General features: G+C 68.1%; 2 protein-coding genes across 2 annotated transcripts; one reads left to right on the top strand and one right to left on the bottom strand.

Annotated features, from left to right (window-relative positions):
• Positions 1–1,221: 1,221 nt before the first annotated feature.
• Positions 1,222–9,891, bottom strand: LOC123350622 (nitric oxide synthase interacting protein). The gene is made up of 10 exons (XM_044989283.1): positions 9,779–9,891; positions 9,045–9,236; positions 6,108–6,192; positions 5,456–5,561; positions 5,151–5,232; positions 4,688–4,829; positions 3,218–3,324; positions 2,671–2,858; positions 1,579–1,687; positions 1,222–1,475 (listed from the first exon to the last, which is right to left on the bottom strand). The coding sequence occupies exons 3-10, from the start codon at positions 6,175–6,177 to the stop codon at positions 1,404–1,406; spliced, it is 876 nt and encodes a 291-aa protein (XP_044845218.1). The 5' UTR covers positions 6,178–6,192; positions 9,045–9,236; positions 9,779–9,891; the 3' UTR covers positions 1,222–1,403.
• A 1,349-nt stretch (positions 9,892–11,240) lies between these two features.
• PRRG2 (proline rich and Gla domain 2) lies at positions 11,241–16,918 on the top strand. The gene is made up of 7 exons (XM_044989284.1): positions 11,241–11,429; positions 12,284–12,404; positions 13,005–13,168; positions 14,195–14,243; positions 14,721–14,847; positions 15,526–15,669; positions 16,035–16,918. Exons 2-7 carry the CDS (start codon positions 12,302–12,304, stop codon positions 16,063–16,065), a joined length of 618 nt encoding a protein of 205 aa, XP_044845219.1. The 5' UTR covers positions 11,241–11,429; positions 12,284–12,301; the 3' UTR covers positions 16,066–16,918.
• Positions 16,919–17,586: the final 668 nt, after the last annotated feature.

Consider the following 17,586-nt stretch of genomic DNA (forward strand, 5'->3'; position numbering starts at 1 on the left):
AGCCAGCCCGGCCGCTCCGGAGTGAATCGCCCACAGAGACCCCAGGCTCGGGGCGGGGGCCCCACACCCCCCCGCCAGCCAGACACCCCCCTGCCTCGCACAAAGCAGCCCCCGCTCCCAGCCTGGCCTAGCTCTGTACCCAGCCGGGGCCAGGGTGCTGCTTTACCATCTCCCGGGACTGCGTTCGTATAACGAGCCGGGGCCTGGCCCTGCTCGGGAGTGGGGGGGGGTTCCCCTGACCCCTGCAGTTCCTGCCCCCCCCCTCCCCGCCTCTTGCCCCTGCCTGGGGCTATAGGGCCAGAAAGGACATTGCCCCAGCTCCAATCAGAAACGGCGCTCGGCTTGGGGGGGGGTCTTCCCCTGGAGCCTTCCGCTCTCGCCACGTCCTTTCCAGACGCCGGTGACCAACGCTGGACGCAGTTCTCCAGCCGCGGGAGCGGCGAATCCGCCCAGGAATACATCCCCCCGCCCCCCCCGTGAAACGCAAACCAAAACCGGGCGCGCTTTTCTCGCCGCGGCACCGGCTCACGGCGCAGGCTGCCTGCAGACTCAGGCAGGCAGCGCCGCAAAGCGACTCCGGCCCTGAGCCCCGCCGCAGCCCAGCCCGGGTCTGGGTTGCCTGCGGGCGGATCCCAGGGGCCGCTGGGCCGAGCCGCCCCGGGGGGGGGGGCGGGGGATGAATTAGCCGCGCAAGGGGGGAGCCGAGCTGGGGACGGGAGAGGACGGGAAGGCGGCGCTGCTCCCTGCTGGCTTCGCTCCCGGCTTCTCCCAAAAAATAACACGACCGGACACCTAGCGCCGTTACCCCAGGGCAGAGGGGACGGGACGCCCGAGATCTGGCCAATCGGGATGAATTCAAGTCTCGGGGCCGGAAGAACCTCGGAGCCACGGGGTGAGAACGGCAAACGCAGCTGACGGGAGAGTCCCGGCAGCCCGGAGCAGGGCCGGCGCGGTGCCCGTCTTTCAAAAGGGGCAGACTTGGGAGCTGGGGAAGTACCGAGCAGTGGGGCAGGGCTCCCAGAGGCGAGGCCGGGGGGTCTGAGCTACTCCCGCGGGATTCTGCGCTGCCGCATGCGCACGGCTCCTGGCCGGGTGGGTTACTGCCCCACGGGGACCAGGCCGCGGAGCGAGTCGGAGGCTGCAGGGCGGGCGCCGGAGGGCGGGCGGCGTGGGCTCCGTTTGGAGAAGGGGGGACGTGACAGCGATCAGACCCACAGGCGCTATGGGGGACACACGGCTTTATTCACAGATACACGACAAGCAGCACAGAGGCGGGGGGAGGGGGCCAGCACCTGCCTCAGTTTCCCTGCTCAGGAGAGCAGGTGGTGGCGCTGGGGTCTCGGAGGTTAAAATGACCCCGCCCCCATGGCACAAGCCCCGCCCTCTGCGACGAAGGGGCGGGGCTAGGCCTGCATGACAGGCCGGGATTTCTTGGCTTCCAGACACAGCCCGGATCCGGCGAAGCCCGTCCCGCCCTGCAAGACAGTTGAGGGGAGAGAGGAGGGGGGTGAGATGAGGGGGGTGCCCCGACATTGCCCCTCCCCCACCCTGCTGGCAGGGGGCCCCGCCCCCACTCACCCGCTGCAGCGCGATGATGTCGGCCTCCCGCAGCTTCTCCCCATTCACCGGGTCCACCATGTCCTTCTTCAGCAGCCGCTCCACACACTCCAGGGTGACCACGGCGCCCCTGGGGGGGACAACGGCTAGGGGGGGGGGCAGAGAGCCCAGGCCCACCTGTGCGGCATGAGCCGACTGCCCAGCCCTGCCGGTGCCCCTCACCCCCGACCCGCAGCCCCCCCAGCCCCGCCGGTGCCCCTCACCCCCGACCCGCAGCCCCCCCAGCCCCGCCAGTGCCCCTCACCCCCGACCCGCAGCCCCCCCAGCCCTGCCGGTGCCCCTCACCCCCGACCCGCAGCCCCCCCAGCCCCGCCGGTGCCCCTCACCCCCGACCCGCCCCCCCCCCAGCACAGCCGGTGCCCCTCCCCCCCGACCCGCAGCCCCCCACCCCCCCCCCATCTCCGCCGGTGCCCCTAACCCCCGACCCGCAGCCCCCCCAGCCCTGCCGGTGCCCCTCACCCCCGACCCGCATCCCCCCCAGCCCTGCCGGTGCCCCTCACCCCCGACCCGCAGCCCCCCCAGCCCTGCCGGTGACCCGCAGCCCCCTCTAGCCTGGCCCTGCCCCCCCCCGCCCAGCCCTGCCGGTGCCCCTCACCCCCGACCCGCAGCCCTGCCGGTGCCCCTCACCCCCGACCCGCAGCCCCCCCAGCCCTGCCGGTGCCCCTAACCCCCGACCCACATCCCCCCCCAGCCCCGCCGGTGCCCCTCACCCCCGACCCGCAGCCCCCCCAGCCCTGCCGGTGCCCCTCCCCCCCGTCCCGCAGCCCCTGCTAGCCTGGCCCTGGGCCCGCCCGCCCAGCCCTGCCGGTGCCCCTCACCCCCGACCCGCAGCCCCCCCAGCCCTGCCGGTGCCCCTCACCCCCGACCCGCAGCCCCCCCACAGCCCTGCCGGTGCCCCTCACCCCCGACCCGCAGCCCCTGCTACCCCAGCCCTGCCGGTGCCCCTCACCCCCGACCCGCAGCCCCCCAGCCCTGCCGGTGCCCCTCACCCCCGACCCGCAGCCCCCCCAGCCCTGCCGGTGCCCCTCACCCCCGACCCGCAGCCCGACTCACGAGGGGCGCAGCACGGCACAGGGCACCGAGTTGCCCAGCATGTCGCGGGTGACGGCGCAGACGTATCGGTCCTGCCGGTTGATGAGCCCGACGCGATCCACGGCCGGGTCCAGCAGGGTGAAGCACACGGGGGTCAGGTCCTTCAGCTTGAGGGGTCGCCCGCTCATGGGGCAGTACACGCACCGGTCCTGCAGGGGGGAGAGACGGGGGCTGGGCGCCAGGACTCCTGGGTTCTCCCCCTGGTCTGGGAGGGGAGTGGGGGCTAGTGGTTAGAGCGGGGCGGGGGGCTGGGAGCCAGGACTCCTGGGTTCTCTCCCCGGCTCTGGGAGGGGAGTGGGGGCTAGTGGTTAGAGCAGGGAGAGTTGCCTCAGCCCCTTGCCCCGCGCTGGGGATCTCACAGGCAGGTGACAGCCCATGTAGACGTGCCCCGGGGGAGCAGATGCTATGGGGGGGGAGGGGCTTCAGCTCCTCCCAGGACGCTTTGGGAGAGCTGCAATGTGTGAGGGGGGGCAGGCGGGGGGTGGGGGGGTGGCCCCGGGACACTCACTGGCTTCCGCACCACGCTGGCCTTGGCCTCGGGGGTCAGCGACGGGATCCAGAAGCTGGGCAGCTGCTTGGCCTCCTCCGCGCTGCTCGGGCCGGGCTGGGGGTCCCCTGGAACACAGCGGTGCCCCTCACTCCCGACCCACAGCCCCCGCTAGCCCAGCCCTGCCGCTGCCCCTCACTCCCGACCCGCAGCCCCTGCCAGCCCAGCCCTGCCGGTGCCCCTCACTCCCGACCTGCAGCCCCTGCTAGCCGAGCCCTGCCAGTGCCCCTCACTCCCGACCCGCAGCCCCCGCTAGCCCAGCCCTGCCGCTGCCCCTCACTCCCGACCCACAGCCCCCGCTAGCCCAGCCCTGCCGCTGCCCCTCACTCCCGACCCGCAGCCCCTGCGAGCCCAGCCCTGCCGGAGCCCCTCACTCCCGACCCACAGCCCCTGCCAGCCCAGCCCTGCCGGTGCCCCTCACTCCCGACCCGCAGCCCCTGCTAGCCCAGCCCTGCCGGTGCCCCTCACTCCCGACCCGCAGCCCCTGCTAGCCCAGCCCTGCCGGTGCCCCTCACTCCCGACCCGCAGCCCCTGCTAGCCCAGCCCTGCCGGTGCCCCTCACTCCCGACCCGCAGCCCCTGCTAGCCCAGCCCTGCCGGAGCCCCTCACTCCCGACCCGCAGCCCCTGCCAGCCCAGCCCTGCCGGTGCCCCTCACTCCTGACCCGCAACCCCTGCTAGCCCAGCCCTGCCGGTGCCCCTCACTCCCGACCCGCAGCCCCTGCCAGCCCAGCCCTGCTGGTGCCCCTCACTCCCGACCCGCAGCCCCTGCCAGCCCAGCCCTGCCGGTGCCCCTCACTCCCGACCCGCAGCCCCTGCTAGCCCAGCCCTGCCGCTGCCCCTCACTCCCAACCCGCAGCCCCGCCGGTGCCCCTCACTCCTGACCCGCAGCCACAGCTAGCCCAGCCCTGCCGGTGCCCCCCACTCCCGACCCGCAGCCCCTGCCAGCCCAGCCCTGCCGGTGCCCCTCACTCCCGACCCGCAGCCCCTGCTAGCCCAGCCCTGCCGCTGCCCCTCCCTCCCGACCCGCAGCCCCGCCGGTGCCCCTCACCCCCGACCCGCAGCCCCCGCTAGCCCAGCCCTGCCGGTGCCCCTCACCCCCGACCCGCAGCCCCCGCTAGCCCAGCCCTGCCGGTGCCCCTCACTCCCGACCCGCAGCCCCTGCTAGTCCAGCCCTGCCAGTGCCCCTCACTCCTGACCCGCAGCCCCCGCTAGCCCAGCCCTGCCGGTGCCCCTCACTCCCGACCCGCAGCCCCTGCCAGCCCAGCCCTGCCGGTGCCCCTCACTCCCGACCCGCAGCCCCTGCTAGCCCAGCCCCGCCGGTGCCCCTCACTCCTGACCCGCAGCCCCACCGTTGCCCCTCACTCCCAGCCCGCAGCCCCTTTTAGCCCAGCCCCGCCGGTGCCCCTCACTCCCGACCCGCAGCCCCATACCTGACTTGTGGTCGAAGGGATTCAGGGGTTTGCTGACGATGCTCATCTCCTTGGCCAGGAAGCCCTTCACCTTGGCATCCTCGGCCGCCCGGCTCAGCTCCTCCAGCTCCGTCCGCTTCTCCTTCTTCTGCTTCTCGTAGGCCTGCAGCATGGGGGAGACGGGGGGTTGCTGCAGGGACAGGCCCCCCCCCGTCACCCCAACACCCTGCCCCACCCCCCACAGGCTGTCAGTGACGGGCCTCACACCTGCCCCCTGCAGTCCCTGGGCTCAGAGCCATGTACCCAGACCAGCCACTGGGGGGCCAGGCCCCCCCACACTGAGCCCAGAGGAGGAATCGCCCAGTCAGGGGACCAGGAGAGGAATTACGACCTCCCAGCCTTGCCCCCACACCCCCAGCTCTAGCGAGGCCCCTCCTGCCCCGCAGCCCCCAGGGGAGCAGCAGGGACCCCGCGGGGCCGTTACCTTCATCTGCCGGGCGATCTCCTTCTTCTGGTGCAGGATGTACTCCAGGATGGCCTCCTTCTCGTACAGGTACCCGTCGGGCCTGGCGGGGGAGAAATAGGGGCAGGGGGCTGAGACGCAGCCCCCCCCCCACTAGCCCCCCCTTACCCGTCAGCTCAGGGGCCATGTGGCTGGGGGGCTTTAAAGCACCATCAGGGGGGTTGAACAATCCGTGGCTGCCAGGACCCAGAAGGGCCATTTCTCCTTTTAGGGTGTCTCTCTATGCAGCTGCCAGGACCCCCACGTCCATGCACCCCGATACCTACGTGACCACCGGGTCCTTGCAGGGCTGCAGGGACAGGCAGCAGCAGTCAAAGTCCTTGACGGCATCTCGGCTCAGACGGACGTTCTGGGTCCCGTAACCGGAGGCAGCTGGGAAGTGGGGGGGGGGAAGAGGGTCAGGGCACAGGGATGGAAGCTGATCTCCCCCCACCCTCAGCCCCGCCGGTGCCCCTCACTCCCGACCCGCAGCCCCTGCCAGCCCAGCCCTGCCGGTGCCCCTCACTCCCGACCCGCAGCCCCCTGCCAGCCCAGCCCTGGCGGTGCCCCTCACTCCCGACCCGCAGCCCCTGCTACCCCAGCCCCTCCCCCAGCCCTGCCGGTGCCCCTCACTCCCGACCCGCAGCCCCTGCTAGCCCAGCCCCTCCCCCAGCCCCGCCGGTGCCCCTCACTCCCGACCCGCAGCCCCTGCCAGCCCAGCCCTGCCGGTGCCCCTCACTCCCGACCCGCAGCCCCTGCTAGCCCAGCCCCTCCCCCAGCCCTGCCGGTGCCCCTCACTCCCAACCCGCAGCCCCTGCCAGCCCAGCTCTGCCGGTGCCCCTCACTCCCGACCCGCAGCCCCCTGCCAGCCCAGCCCTGGTCCCCCACTGACACCCCAGCTCGGCCAATGCCCCTTCCCCGCAGCAGCCGGAATCTCACCCGTGTCCTTCTTTTTCTCGTGGTAGGTGTACACGGCGCCAGCCGTGCAGTTCTTGCCGTGACGCGTCATCCTGGCTCAGCGTCCCTGGGGGAGGAAGTCAGTTAAGTCCCGAGGCCGCACTGATCCCAGATCCAGTCTCCTGGGGAACAGCCCCCCCACTCCCCGCCAGGAAAGGGGGACCCCCCCAGACTGCCTCAGATCGCCAAACCCGACGGGAGACGCAGCTGTGATCAGTCCCCCAAGGGACAACCAGGAACCCCCCGGATCTGCTGTGGTCACCTCGTCCGATCCCCTGCAGCACCCGGGCCAGAGAGCCGCCCGTGTTAGCCTGAGCCCCTAGAGAGGGACCCAGTTCCCGCTTCCCCTTCTCATGACGCTAAATACCCACAAGCTCCTGGACTCTGGCTGACACTTGTATCCTTTGCCGACCCCTCTGCAGCTCATCACCCCCCCCCCCGTGAGGTGGGGGCCCCAGGGCCCTGCCTCGAGATGCCCGTTTACACACCCCAGGATTGCATTAGCCGTTTCGGGCACTGCACCACATGGGGAGCCTGCAGCCCCCCTGCAGCACGCCGGGAGCTTCCCGTAGCGAGTCCACCTGGATGGGACCCCTGGGGGAGACTGACCCCCCCCCCCCAGGGAGCAATGCACCCCCAGCTCAGTCTGGAGGGAATCTCAGCCAGTTTAACTGTCTGGAACCAGCGCCTGGCTCCTTAGCTGCTAGCCACCAAATGTCCGGGCCTCGTCTTCCTGGTTCTCCATGGGGGTGGGGCCCGGACCGCCAGGGGTCAATCACACCTGGTCCTCTGCAGAGCTCAAAGCTGTTCCCCCACCTAGTCAAACACGCAGCGCACAGGGGAAACCGAGGCACACGCAGCCTGCACACAAACCATTAGGAGGATTCCCACTTCGTCACCGCTCTGCCCCCTTCGAGACCAAAGGGAGCGGGGTCATTTCGGCCGCTGACCTGGAGAAGCTCAGCCCCCCCCCCCCCCGCCCGGGGACAACGCATCTGCCAATCCAGTCACATGGCCCGCCTCCAACTCATGATCCTGGAGGATCAGACTCGTCTCAGCAGCTTGGCATTAGCCCCCGTCATTTGGTGCCCCCCAAACAGATCCAGCTGCAGCTTTTTAAGAGCCCACCCCATGGCCAGGCCTCCCTTCTGCCTTGTGGCCTAGCTCTGCTCCCGGGGCAGCAGGTTCTCGTTCAGGTACACGACGGGGTATCTCCTTCTTAGCCTCAGCCCTGGGCCTGAGGCATCGGGGACACCAGGAAGGACTCATTGAAGACTGGGTTTACCAGACCCGGGCCCTGGCTAGAGCCCAGTAATGATCCACCCAGCGCTGGACGGCGGCAGGCACCCCCGTGAGGCCGAAAGGCAGGACCCGGAACTCAAAAAGCCCTGCAGAGTTTGTAACCAAAGAGGTGCCGGGACTTAAGCACTTGTTCACTTTCATCACGCCACGTCCTCGCTGGTTCCTTCGTCCCTTGCTTTGCCCCCGCTGCTGCCTTCAGCAGCCAACTGCCCACCGGGTGCACTCGCCAACCGTCCCCTCGCTACCACCGGTCACGGAGTCACAGGCCCGGGAGGAGCCCCTTCCACATGCCAATCCTCCTCGCGTGTTGCGCTCTTGACTTGGGGTGAGCCCCACGGCTTCCCAGCCTCCTGGGACCAGACCTCTGAGCCTGCAGGCCTCCCCTGCATCCCGCCACGAGCTCCCCACAGCGAGTGCCCCTAGATGGGACCCCTGGGGGAGACACCCCCCGAAAGGGAGCAATGCACCCCCTGATTAGTCAGGAGTGACTCTGGGATACTAGGCACCATGTGGCCAGGCATTGTCTTTGGGGTTCTCCATGGGCGTGGGGCCCAGGCACCCAGACAATCACACTTGGTCCTCTAGGGCTCTGCAGACATGGAACCTTTTTCCCTCCACCTAGTTAAACACGCAGCACACAGGGAAACTGAGGCACCCACAATATTTACACCAAACATTACGGAATTTCCCACTTTGTCACATCTCTCCCCGCAAACCTTTTCCAGGTTCGTCCCCCAGCCTGTCCGTGCGGCTGGCGCTCTCTGCTCCCACAACCCCATTGTGTTTGCCTACACCCGGCTTACCCAGCCGATCCAGATCACTTTGTATCCCTGACCTGTCCCCCAGGTTATTTATCACATCCCCAATTTTTGGGTCATCTGCAAACATTATCAGCCACAGTTTTGTGTTTTCTTCCAGGTGTGACAAAGTGGGAATATTTTGTAATTTTTTTGATGAGGCCTGTCTGTGCCTCAGTTTCTCCTATGTGCTGCATTGGTGCCCAGTGGGCGGAAGAGGGCTGTTTGCTTAGACACAGGTGTGGATGGCATCCAGCTGTGTGGGCCTTAGGCCCCATATGTGCGGAGAGGGATGCTCCTGTCTCCAAAAAAACCCGACTGTTCTGACGGTGAGCGCCACTGCACACGCTGGGCAAGTCTCCTTCATGGGTCTGGGGGACTTGCTGAGCGAAACTCACAGTAGGACGCAGGGGGGGCTGCAGGCCCAGAGGTCCAGTCTCAGGAAGCGGTGAAGCCGCGGGGCTGAGCCTGGCAGAAGAGTGGGACCCCCCCAGGCAGTCCAGCACACTCAACACGGCCTTCTGGAGACCATTCCAAAGCTGGGGGGGCAGCCCCCATCCTGGGGGCCAGTGATGTCAGGTCATTGGTAAAGGTGTTAAATAGCAAAGGGCCCGACCCCTGCAGGACCCCAGGGGAAACACGCCCGCTCAATGACAATGCCCCGTTTACACGCTGCGATCTAGCAGTTAGGCAGTTTTTCGTCCCTGTCATGTGGGCCGTGGTAAATCTGAGATCAGTCTAACTTTGCTAACCAAAACGTCACCCGGTAGCATGTGAGCGGCCGCACAGCCGGCGATGGTTGCTCCGTAGGCGTCGTTACCTGTATCCCCCCAGGGATCTCGGCAAACACAGATCTCAAGCTCGTCCGACGGGACCTGTTTTCGGAAAGCCCACGTTGACTGGCATCAATCACGTTTCCGTCCGTTAACGCCTGATTCGCCGAGTCCCGCACCAGCCGCGGGGTCCCTGTCAGGCCAACGGGCCCGGCGTTCCCCGGGGTGCGTCGTTCGCCCTATTTAAACACGGGCAAGACAACACGGCTGGCCCCACGGGTCCTGCTCCAGGCGGCCCTTGGGACTGTCCCTCTGCAGCCAGGGCCTGCGGGAAGCCCCCCCACGCCTCCCCCCCACCTGCCTCCCCCCCATGTGCGCTCAGGCGCTACCTGGATTTAGCCCAGCGGGGCAGACACCCCGCCCCGCAGGATCAGGGCGCAGCCGCCCCGCAGGAGGGTGGAGTGGAGCTGGGGGGCGGGGGGACGACACGGGACATCCCCACTCCCTCCCCAAGGCCAGGCAGCCCATGGGGTACCTCGTGGGGGGGAGGGGGACTTTGGGGGGGTGTCAGGGTGCCCCGTGCCCTGGGGGGGTCAGGAGCGGGGACCCGTTTCCAGGGGGACCCCCCATGCCCGGGTGGGGGAGGGGCGGGGGAACCCGTCTCCAGGGGGACCCTCCATGCCCGGGTGGGGGAGGGGCGGGGGGACCCGTCTCCGGGGGACCCCCCCCCCCGCACATCCTGAAGGTTTCCTGGTTACCGCCCCCCCCGGACCGGCCTCACCTCTCCTCTCTCCCACCGCACCGGAAACAGGAAGTGGAGGCGGCCGGAAGTGACCGGTCCACACATATCCCCGCGCGGTGCATCCGGGAAATGAGGCCGGCCTGAAAACGAGACCCGACAAGAGGGTTCCGGGGCGGGTTGTTCCCCCTCGGGAAAGTGGGGCGCGGGGGGGGGCTCAGAGGTGGTGCCAGGCAGGACCAGTCCTCGGTATTTGGGGGCCCTACGCCGCGCCCCCAGGCCTCTGTGGGGGGCCCCGCCACTTCCTGTGGGAAGGGGGGTGACCCAACCCCAGTCTGCTCCGCTCCCCTGGCTCCCAAGCTTGGGGGGACCCGTCCCCACCCCAGCACTCGCGGACAGGCTGAGCCGGGTCGCTCCAGTCACCAGTGAGTGCCGGTCCGACCCCTGCAGCCGTCCTCAGGGGCGGGGGCCTCCCCCCATTTTTTGTCAGTCTCCCTAGACAGGGAGAGACCCCAGGAGTCCTGGCTCCCAGCCCCCTCCCCTCTGCTCTAACCATTGGACCCCACTCCCCTCCCAGAGCTGGGGAGAGAACCCAGGAGTCCTGGCTCCCAGCCCCCTCCCCTCTGCTCTAACCATTGGACCCCACTCCCCTCCCAGAGCTGGGGAGAGAACCCAGGAGTCCTGGCTCCCAGCCCCCTCCCCTCTGCTCTAACCATTGGACCCCACTCCCCTCCCAGAGCTGGGGAGAGAACCCAGGAGTCCTGGCTCCCAAACCCCCGATCTACCCTCCCCCTGCCCCAAACTCCCGGCCAAGCTCTCCAATCCCATTTCATTCCCTCACAAACAGGCTCCTTACCTGCAAAGGTCACTGGGGGAGGGGGCGGGGGGGGGAGGTCTCCTCACTTGGTTGCGGCCCCAGCCCTGGGGAGTGGAGCAAAGGACGCACAGGGTGGCAACATGTACAGCGCCCCTCACCTGAGTCCTGCCCCTGCCCCTGCAGGGTCCCCACTGCCTGCTCCCCGACTCCTTCCCCACGCAGCACCATTTCCCACCCCCCCACTCAGCCCCCCCGGGATCCCCCACAGCACCTGCCTCCATGCAGACCCCCACTCAGCCCCCCCCAGGATCCCTCCCCCGCACAGCCCTCCAAGCCCTGCTCCCCCGGGATCCCCCACACAGCACTCTCAGCACCTGCTCCTCCAGGTTCCCCCCCCACACACAACACCCCCGACACCTACCCCCCCCCCCACCGGATCTCCCCACGCAACCTCCTGGCACCTGCACCCCTGGGATCCCCTCACACTGCACGCCCGGCACCTGCCCCCCATGCAGCACCCCTGTCACCTGCCCCCCCAGGTACCCCCCACGCGGCCCCCCAGCACTCCCTGGGAATCCCCTCCCCCCCTCGCACCTGGCATCCACCTGTCCAGGCTGCACCTGCCCCTCCCCCGCCATGTGACCTTTGGACTCTCCCCCGCCCTCACCTGGGCTGTCTCTGTCCAAAACAAGGACCCAGGCGTCCGGGTCCCCAGGAACCTCGAGACGTTCAGGCCCCCCCGCCGCGCTCCCCTGAGATCAGACGGACTCCTCCCCCCCCTCCGACACACCTGGACCGGTCCCGGGGGGCCGGGTTACGGGCAGAGCCCCCCCCCCCTTTCTGATCGGCCCCGCCCCCTTCCCGGACGGGCGGCAGGTGAGGTCGGGCTCGGGGTTCGCCCGGAAACTTTCCCGGGGGATCCTGGGGCGCCGGGGAGGGGGCTGGGGGGGCCTGGCAGAGGTGGGGGTAACCGGGAACTAGTGAACTCCGGGCACCTCCCTGTTGTGTGGGGCGGGGCAGAGGCGACATGGGAGGGTTTGGGGCCGGGACAGGGGGTGGGAGCGTGGTTTGGGGGTGCTAAAGGGATTGGGGTGGATTTTTGAGGGTGTTAAGTGAGTCGGGGGTGGGTGGATTTCGGGGTGCTGGAGGGATGGGGGTTCAGGGAGGAGGTGGATTTCGGGGTGCTGGAGGGATGGGGGTTCAGGGAGGGGTGGATTTGGGGGTGCTGGAGGGATGGGGTTCAGGGAGGGGTGGATTTGGGGGTGCTGGAGGGATGGGGTTTGGGAAGGGATGGATTTGGGGGTGCTAGAGGAGTCGGGATGGGAGTTCAGGAAGGGGCTGGATTTGGGGGTGCTGAAGAGATGGGGTTCTGGGAGGGGTGGATTTGGGGGTGCAGGAGGAGATGGGTGCAGGAGGGGATGGATTTGGGGGTGCTCGAGGAGTCGGGGTATGGGAGTTCAGGAAGGGGCTGGATTTGGGGGTGCTGGAGGATTTGGGGGTGGGGGTTTGGGAGCAGTTTGTGGGTGGTGTAGGAATCGGGGGATGGGATTCACTGCCCCAGGAGCAGAGGGGATTTGGGGTAACACAATGGGGGGATTTGGGGGTGTCAGCCTGGTACCAATTGCAGATTATGGAGTGGGGGGTGCCCAGCTCCGGGGGTGATGGAGAAGGGGCACCAGGGGAAGCTGGGCTGGCTGCCCCCATCCCCTGATGCGCCCCCCCCATTGCAGGTCCCCCTCCCCCCCATCATGTGGAGGGCGCCCGTCCTGCTCCTGCTGGGCCAGGCTTTCATCTCCACCTTTGCCAGCCCCCCCAACAGGCAGCAGCCCCACGCACAGGTCGGGGGACAAGGTAAGTGTGTGTGGGGGGGCTTTAATGGGGGTCCCAGACCCTGGAGAGGGAGCAACTCGGGATCCTGGCTGAATCCCTCCCTCTCCCAACCCATAAGGAGAGTGCGTGCCCTAAATCGGGACCCCCTAGATCCCACTCCCCTCCTAGAGCTGGGGAGAGAACCCAGGCGTCCTGGCTCCCAGCCCCCCACCCCCGGCTCTAACCACTAGGCCCCACTCCCCTCCCAGAGCCAGGGAGAGAACCCAGGCGTCCTGGCTCCCAGCCCCCCACCCCTGGCTCTAACCACTAGACCCCACTCCCCTCCTAGAGCCGGGGAGAGAACCCAGGCGTCCTGGCTTCCAGCCCCCCACCCCGGGCTCTAACCACTAGACCCCACTCCCCTCCTAGAGCCGGGGAGAGAACCCAGGCATCCTGGTTCCCAGTCCCCCCCCTGCTCTAACCACTAGACCCCACTCCCCTCCCAAATCCGGGGAAAGAACCCAGGCGTCCTGGATCCCAGCCCCCCCCCCGCTCTAACCACTAGACCCCCCTTCTCCTCCCCTCCCAGAGCCGGGGAAAGAACCCAGGCATCCTGACCCCCATTCTCCCCCCTCCCTCCAGTGTTCCTGGGTGCAGATGCCGCGCAGGGATTCTTGGGGCGCCGGCTTCTCTACAATCACTGGGACTTCGAGCTGGTGACGCCGGGGAACCTGGAGCGCGAGTGCCTGGAGGAGGTTTGCAACTACGAGGAGGCGCGGGAAGTCTTCGAGGACGACGTTGCAACAGCTGAGTACCGGGGGGGGGGGGGGCGCACACGGAGCTGGGGGGCGTCACAGGGGCCTGGGAGGCTGCAGAGGGGGAGGGGACTTGGGTGCCACAGGGAGATCGGGTGTAGGGGGATGGGGGAGTGGGGTCCCCATGACCCAGCAGCCATGTCTCAAGGAAGGATCCCAGCTGGCCCAGAGCCCGGACACCTGGGTTCCCACCCCTGTCTCTCTGGGGGCGGGTGAATTCCTTCCCAGCCCCGTGCAGGTGGGTGCGTCACCCGGGTTTGGGTGGGGGTGGAACGCCCACGTTACCCATGGGGCCCTGCGGCATTGAGGCCTGAGAGCAGAGGGGGCGGGGCAAGCGGTTAACCCTTCTGACCCCATGAGCTGGCTGGGTCCTAATCCCTGTACTGCTCCAGGCGGAGGGGGATTCTCTCTCATTTTGTGGGGGGTGAGGCAGCTCTGAGGTGCCCCCATATAGCCTGGTACCCCCCCTCCCAGATCACCCCCATCTAGCTCAGCATCCCATCTCTGAGCAGGTACAGTCCCAAACCGTGCCGTTACCAGGTAACCTGCCCCCCCACCCAGGGAAGTCACACACCCCCAGCCCCACAGGCCTCCTTACTTAGGGGTCAGGTGAGCCCTGCTCGCTGCCCAACGTCAGAGACCTTGTGTCAGGGAGTTCCACAGGCCCAAGTGCAATAGGACTCTCCCAGCCTTCTTGCACCCCTCCCCCCCCCCGTGAAATCCTGTGGCATAGAGTTCCCCAGGTCCAACCTCGCTGTGTGGGATGAGCTGTGAATTTGCCCATTTCCATTTCATGATGAGGGTTGGGGAGGCTGAGGCTCCTGGGCTCAATCCCCGGTGCTGGGAGGGGAGTGGGGTCTAGTGGTTGGAGCAGGAGGGGGCTGGGAGCCAGGACTTCCGGTGGGGAGTGGGGTTTAGTGATTAAGGGTCTCTAAATGGAAGGTGGAGGCAGATGTAGGGGAGCAGAGCAGCTATATCCCTATATTAATCACTCATCTCTTGTGTTCCTCCCCCCAGAAAGCCTTTTGGGACACTTATCCCCACAATGGGAAAGGCGGGAGCTCAGGTGAGTGTGGGGCACCCCCCCTAGAGGGGAAAGACCCACACCCCAGTCCCTGCCCCCCGAGCGAGCCAGTCCCCGCCCTGGGGCCGGATGGGAGCCAGCGCCCCCTGGAGGGGACAGGCCCCTGCCCCATTCCCTGTCCCACCAGCCAGTCCCTGCCCCAGGGCCGGGTGGGAGCCGGCGCCCCCAGAGGGGACAGGCCCCTGCCCCATTCCCTGTCCCACCAGCCAGTCCCCGCCCTGGGGCCGGATGGGAGCCAGCGCCCCCTGGAGGGGACAGGCCCCTGCCCCATTCCCTGTCCCACCAGCCAGTCCCTGCCCCAGGGCCGGGTGGGAGCCGGCGCCCCCCGAGGGGACAGGCCCGTGCCCCATTCCCTGCCCCCCTGAGCCAGCCAGTCCCCGCCCCGGGGCCGGGTGGGAGCCGGCTGCCCCTAGGGACACAGGGTCTCCTGTCTGCTAACACCCCCCCACCCCCGCACAGACAGCCCCGGGGTGGACGTGGCCGGGCTGGTGGCCGGGCTGGTGGCCGGGCTGGTTCTGATGATCATGGTCGGCGTCATTGCCATGTACTGGGTCAAGTACCGGTCCAAGGAGCGCAGGCAGCGCAGGTAAGGGGGGGCCCAGCAGGGCCTGGGGGAAGGGGGAGGGGCCAGAGACATGAGGGGCATGGCCCCCCGGTGGGGGGGGAAGGTAGGGGAAGAGAAGGGGGCAGGAGGTGGGGGGAGGGGCACGGCGCCCCCAGGAGAGAGGAGGGGGCAAAAGGTGGGGGGAGGGGCACAGAACATTCAGGGGAGGGGAGCGAGTGGGAGGGGTTGCAGCACCGCTGGGGGGGAGGGGCACAGCGCTCCCAGGGGAGGGGAGGGAGCTGTGGGGGAGGTGCCCCCAGGGAAGGGGAGGGGCATGGGGGAGGGGTCACAGCACCCCCAGGGGGAAGGGAGGGGGTGGCAGAACCCCCAGGGGAGTGGCAGAGCACCCCCGGGGGAAGGGAGGGGGTGGCAGAACCCCCAGGGGAGGGGCACAGCACCCCCGGGGGAAGGGAGGGGGTGGCAGAACCCCCAGGGGAGGGTCACGGCACCCCCGGGGGAAGGGAGGGGTCACAGCACCCCTGGGGGAGGGGCACAGCACCCCCAGGGGGAAGGGAGGGGTCGCAGCACCCCCAGGAGAGGGGAGAAAGGTGGTAGCGGCACAGGGTCCACGGGGGAGGTGCTGAGGTGACGTTCCCCTGGTGGATTTGCTGGGGGAGGGGTGTGTGCCCCCCATAATCCTCCTCTTTGTCTCCCCCACAGCGTCCACGTGCCCCTGAATCCCGACGTGCCCCTGACCTGCCTCCCTGGCGACCCCAAGCCGCTGGGCCCCCCCGGGCTGCCGTCGTACCAGGAGGCACTGGAGGCGTCAGGTGTCCACGACGCGCCCCCCCCGCCCTATCCCAGGTGGGGGCCACTCGGGTGTCTGTCTGTCCGTCGGGGGAGGGGGGCTGGGAGCCGGGACTCCTGGGTTCTCTCCCTTCCTAGCTCTGTGACAATCTGTACAGAATTTGGTGTGTGTTTCGGGTGGTGGCCCTTTGGGGCTGGGATGGTCTCACAGGGTTTGTGCAGTGCCAGGGCCCCCCAGCTTTGGTGCTGCCCCCATCAGCCCGTTCTCAGGCACACAGACACCCCCCCAGCTGAGATCGGAGCCCCCACTGCCTTAGGCTGGTGCGGGTCTGGGGGGGGCTGTTTGCAAAGGGGGGGGGCACCAACTTTGTGTCCCCTCTGCCTGGGCCCCAGCGTGTAACCTGATTTCCTTTTTCCTCCAGGGCTCCCAGCTCTTCTGCCCAGCCCCACTGATCGGACCCACAGCCACTGGATTGCTGCTGGGGGGGGGGAGTGTGCATCCGTGGGTCACAATGAGTGTGTGGTGAATGTCTGAGACAGTGAGTGTGCAAAGCATGAAGTGAAATGGGGTGAATGTGCAGGTGTGAGTGTGTGAAGTGAGCGTGCAAGGTGAGTGTACATGCATGTGGCACCGGGTGCGTGCAAAGGGGGTGCAAGGCAGGGGGCACATGGGACTGGGGTGTGTGCAAGGTTGGGGAGTTGCATATGATGGGGCCGTGTATGTAAGGCACGTGGATGAATGTGCCCGGGGTGTGTGTGTGTGTGAGTGTGAGACATGAGGGTGCATGTGAGTGTGATGTGGTGTGAGTGTGTGAGGATGTGGGCAGTGGCTGTGCAACATATGAGGGATGTGTGTGATGGGGAGTGGCTGTGCAAGATACACGGGGTGTGTGAAGTGGAGCAAGTGTGCAAGATAGGGAATGTGACGGGGAGCAGGTGTGCGAGACATTGGGGCATGTGTGCCGGGGGTGGATGGATGAGTGAGACACAGCGGGTCAAAGTGTGCGAGACACAAGTCTGTGTGGAGGAGTGAGGGGGCACAAGCATGCTGGGTGATGTGCACACGTGCGACGGTGAGTGTGAGGCTGAAGCGAGCGTGCAACACACTGAGCACGTGTGCAAGGCACAAGTGTGTGCTTGTGCTGCGGGTGGCATCTGACAGAGTGCGGGGCACAGAGGAGCCGGCTGGGGATGGCGCTGACCCACCCGGTCCCCATCCCCCTGGAGCCGGCTGCACCGGGGCTGGGACCCGCCTCCTGCGCCGGGATTGTTGTCAGTGAAATAAAGCGCCAGCCGTTTGCTACAACCCGCCGTGTCCTACGTCTGGGGTGAGAGCGCCTCTCGCCGGCTGAGTGCTCCTGGGTGTCAAACCCTGCCCCAGCCGGCCCCCTTTCCCGCAGCGGGGCACTGTGATCGTAACTGTGCGGAGAGCCGCTCCGGCCACACCTGGCACGTGCCACCAGGGCTGAGCCACGGCTGGGGACACGGGGACGCTGGTGCACGCTCTGCCGGGGGTGAGCCACACCTGGGGACATGAGGACGCTGGTGCACGCTCTGCCGGGGGTGAGCCACACCTGGGGACGTGAGGACGCTGGTGCACGCTCTGCCGGGGGTGAACCACGCCTGGGGACGCTGGTGCACGTGCTGCTGGGGCCGAGCCATGGCTGGGGACACGGGGACGCTGGTGCACGCTCTGCCGGGTCTGAGCCACGCCTGGGGACGCTGGTGCACGTTCTTCCAGGGCCAAGTCACGCCTGGGGACACAGGGACGCTGGTGCACACTCTGCCGCTGGTGCATGTGTGCAAACTGCTTCATGAGCCAAGGCTTGGACCCGTGTGGCTGGGGCGTGAATAGTGCTGGTGCACGCCCAGCTATCCCGTGCACGTGGAAACCCAGCGTGCATCACGGGCCCCCTCGTGCTGTGGCTTGCAGGGTGGCCTGATGCCTGGGTGAGGGGCTCTGAGGCCCTGGTG

This window comes from Mauremys mutica, chromosome 15 (genome assembly GCF_020497125.1).
Source record: "Mauremys mutica isolate MM-2020 ecotype Southern chromosome 15, ASM2049712v1, whole genome shotgun sequence".
Taxonomy (NCBI): Eukaryota; Metazoa; Chordata; order Testudines; family Geoemydidae; genus Mauremys; species Mauremys mutica.

Bases quoted from the DNA above. Each gene is read 5' to 3' on its own strand.
- LOC123350622 (XM_044989283.1), bottom strand. From the start codon at position 6,177: ATGACGCGTCACGGCAAGAACTGCACGGCTGGCGCCGTGTACACCTAC. The intron at 2,859-3,217 runs GTGAGTGTCCCG...TCCCCCCTGCAG, and splicing joins CCAGCGTGGTGCGGAAGCCA to GACCGGTGCGTGTACTGCCC. The intron at 1,476-1,578 runs GTGAGTGGGGGC...ACTGTCTTGCAG, and splicing joins ACATCATCGCGCTGCAGCGG to GGCGGGACGGGCTTCGCCGG.
- PRRG2 (XM_044989284.1), top strand. From the start codon at position 12,302: ATGTGGAGGGCGCCCGTCCTGCTCCTGCTGGGCCAGGCTTTCATCTCC. The intron at 13,169-14,194 runs GCTGAGTACCGG...TCCTCCCCCCAG, and splicing joins TCGAGGACGACGTTGCAACA to AAAGCCTTTTGGGACACTTA. The intron at 15,670-16,034 runs GTGGGGGCCACT...TTTTTCCTCCAG, and splicing joins CCCCCCCCGCCCTATCCCAG to GGCTCCCAGCTCTTCTGCCC.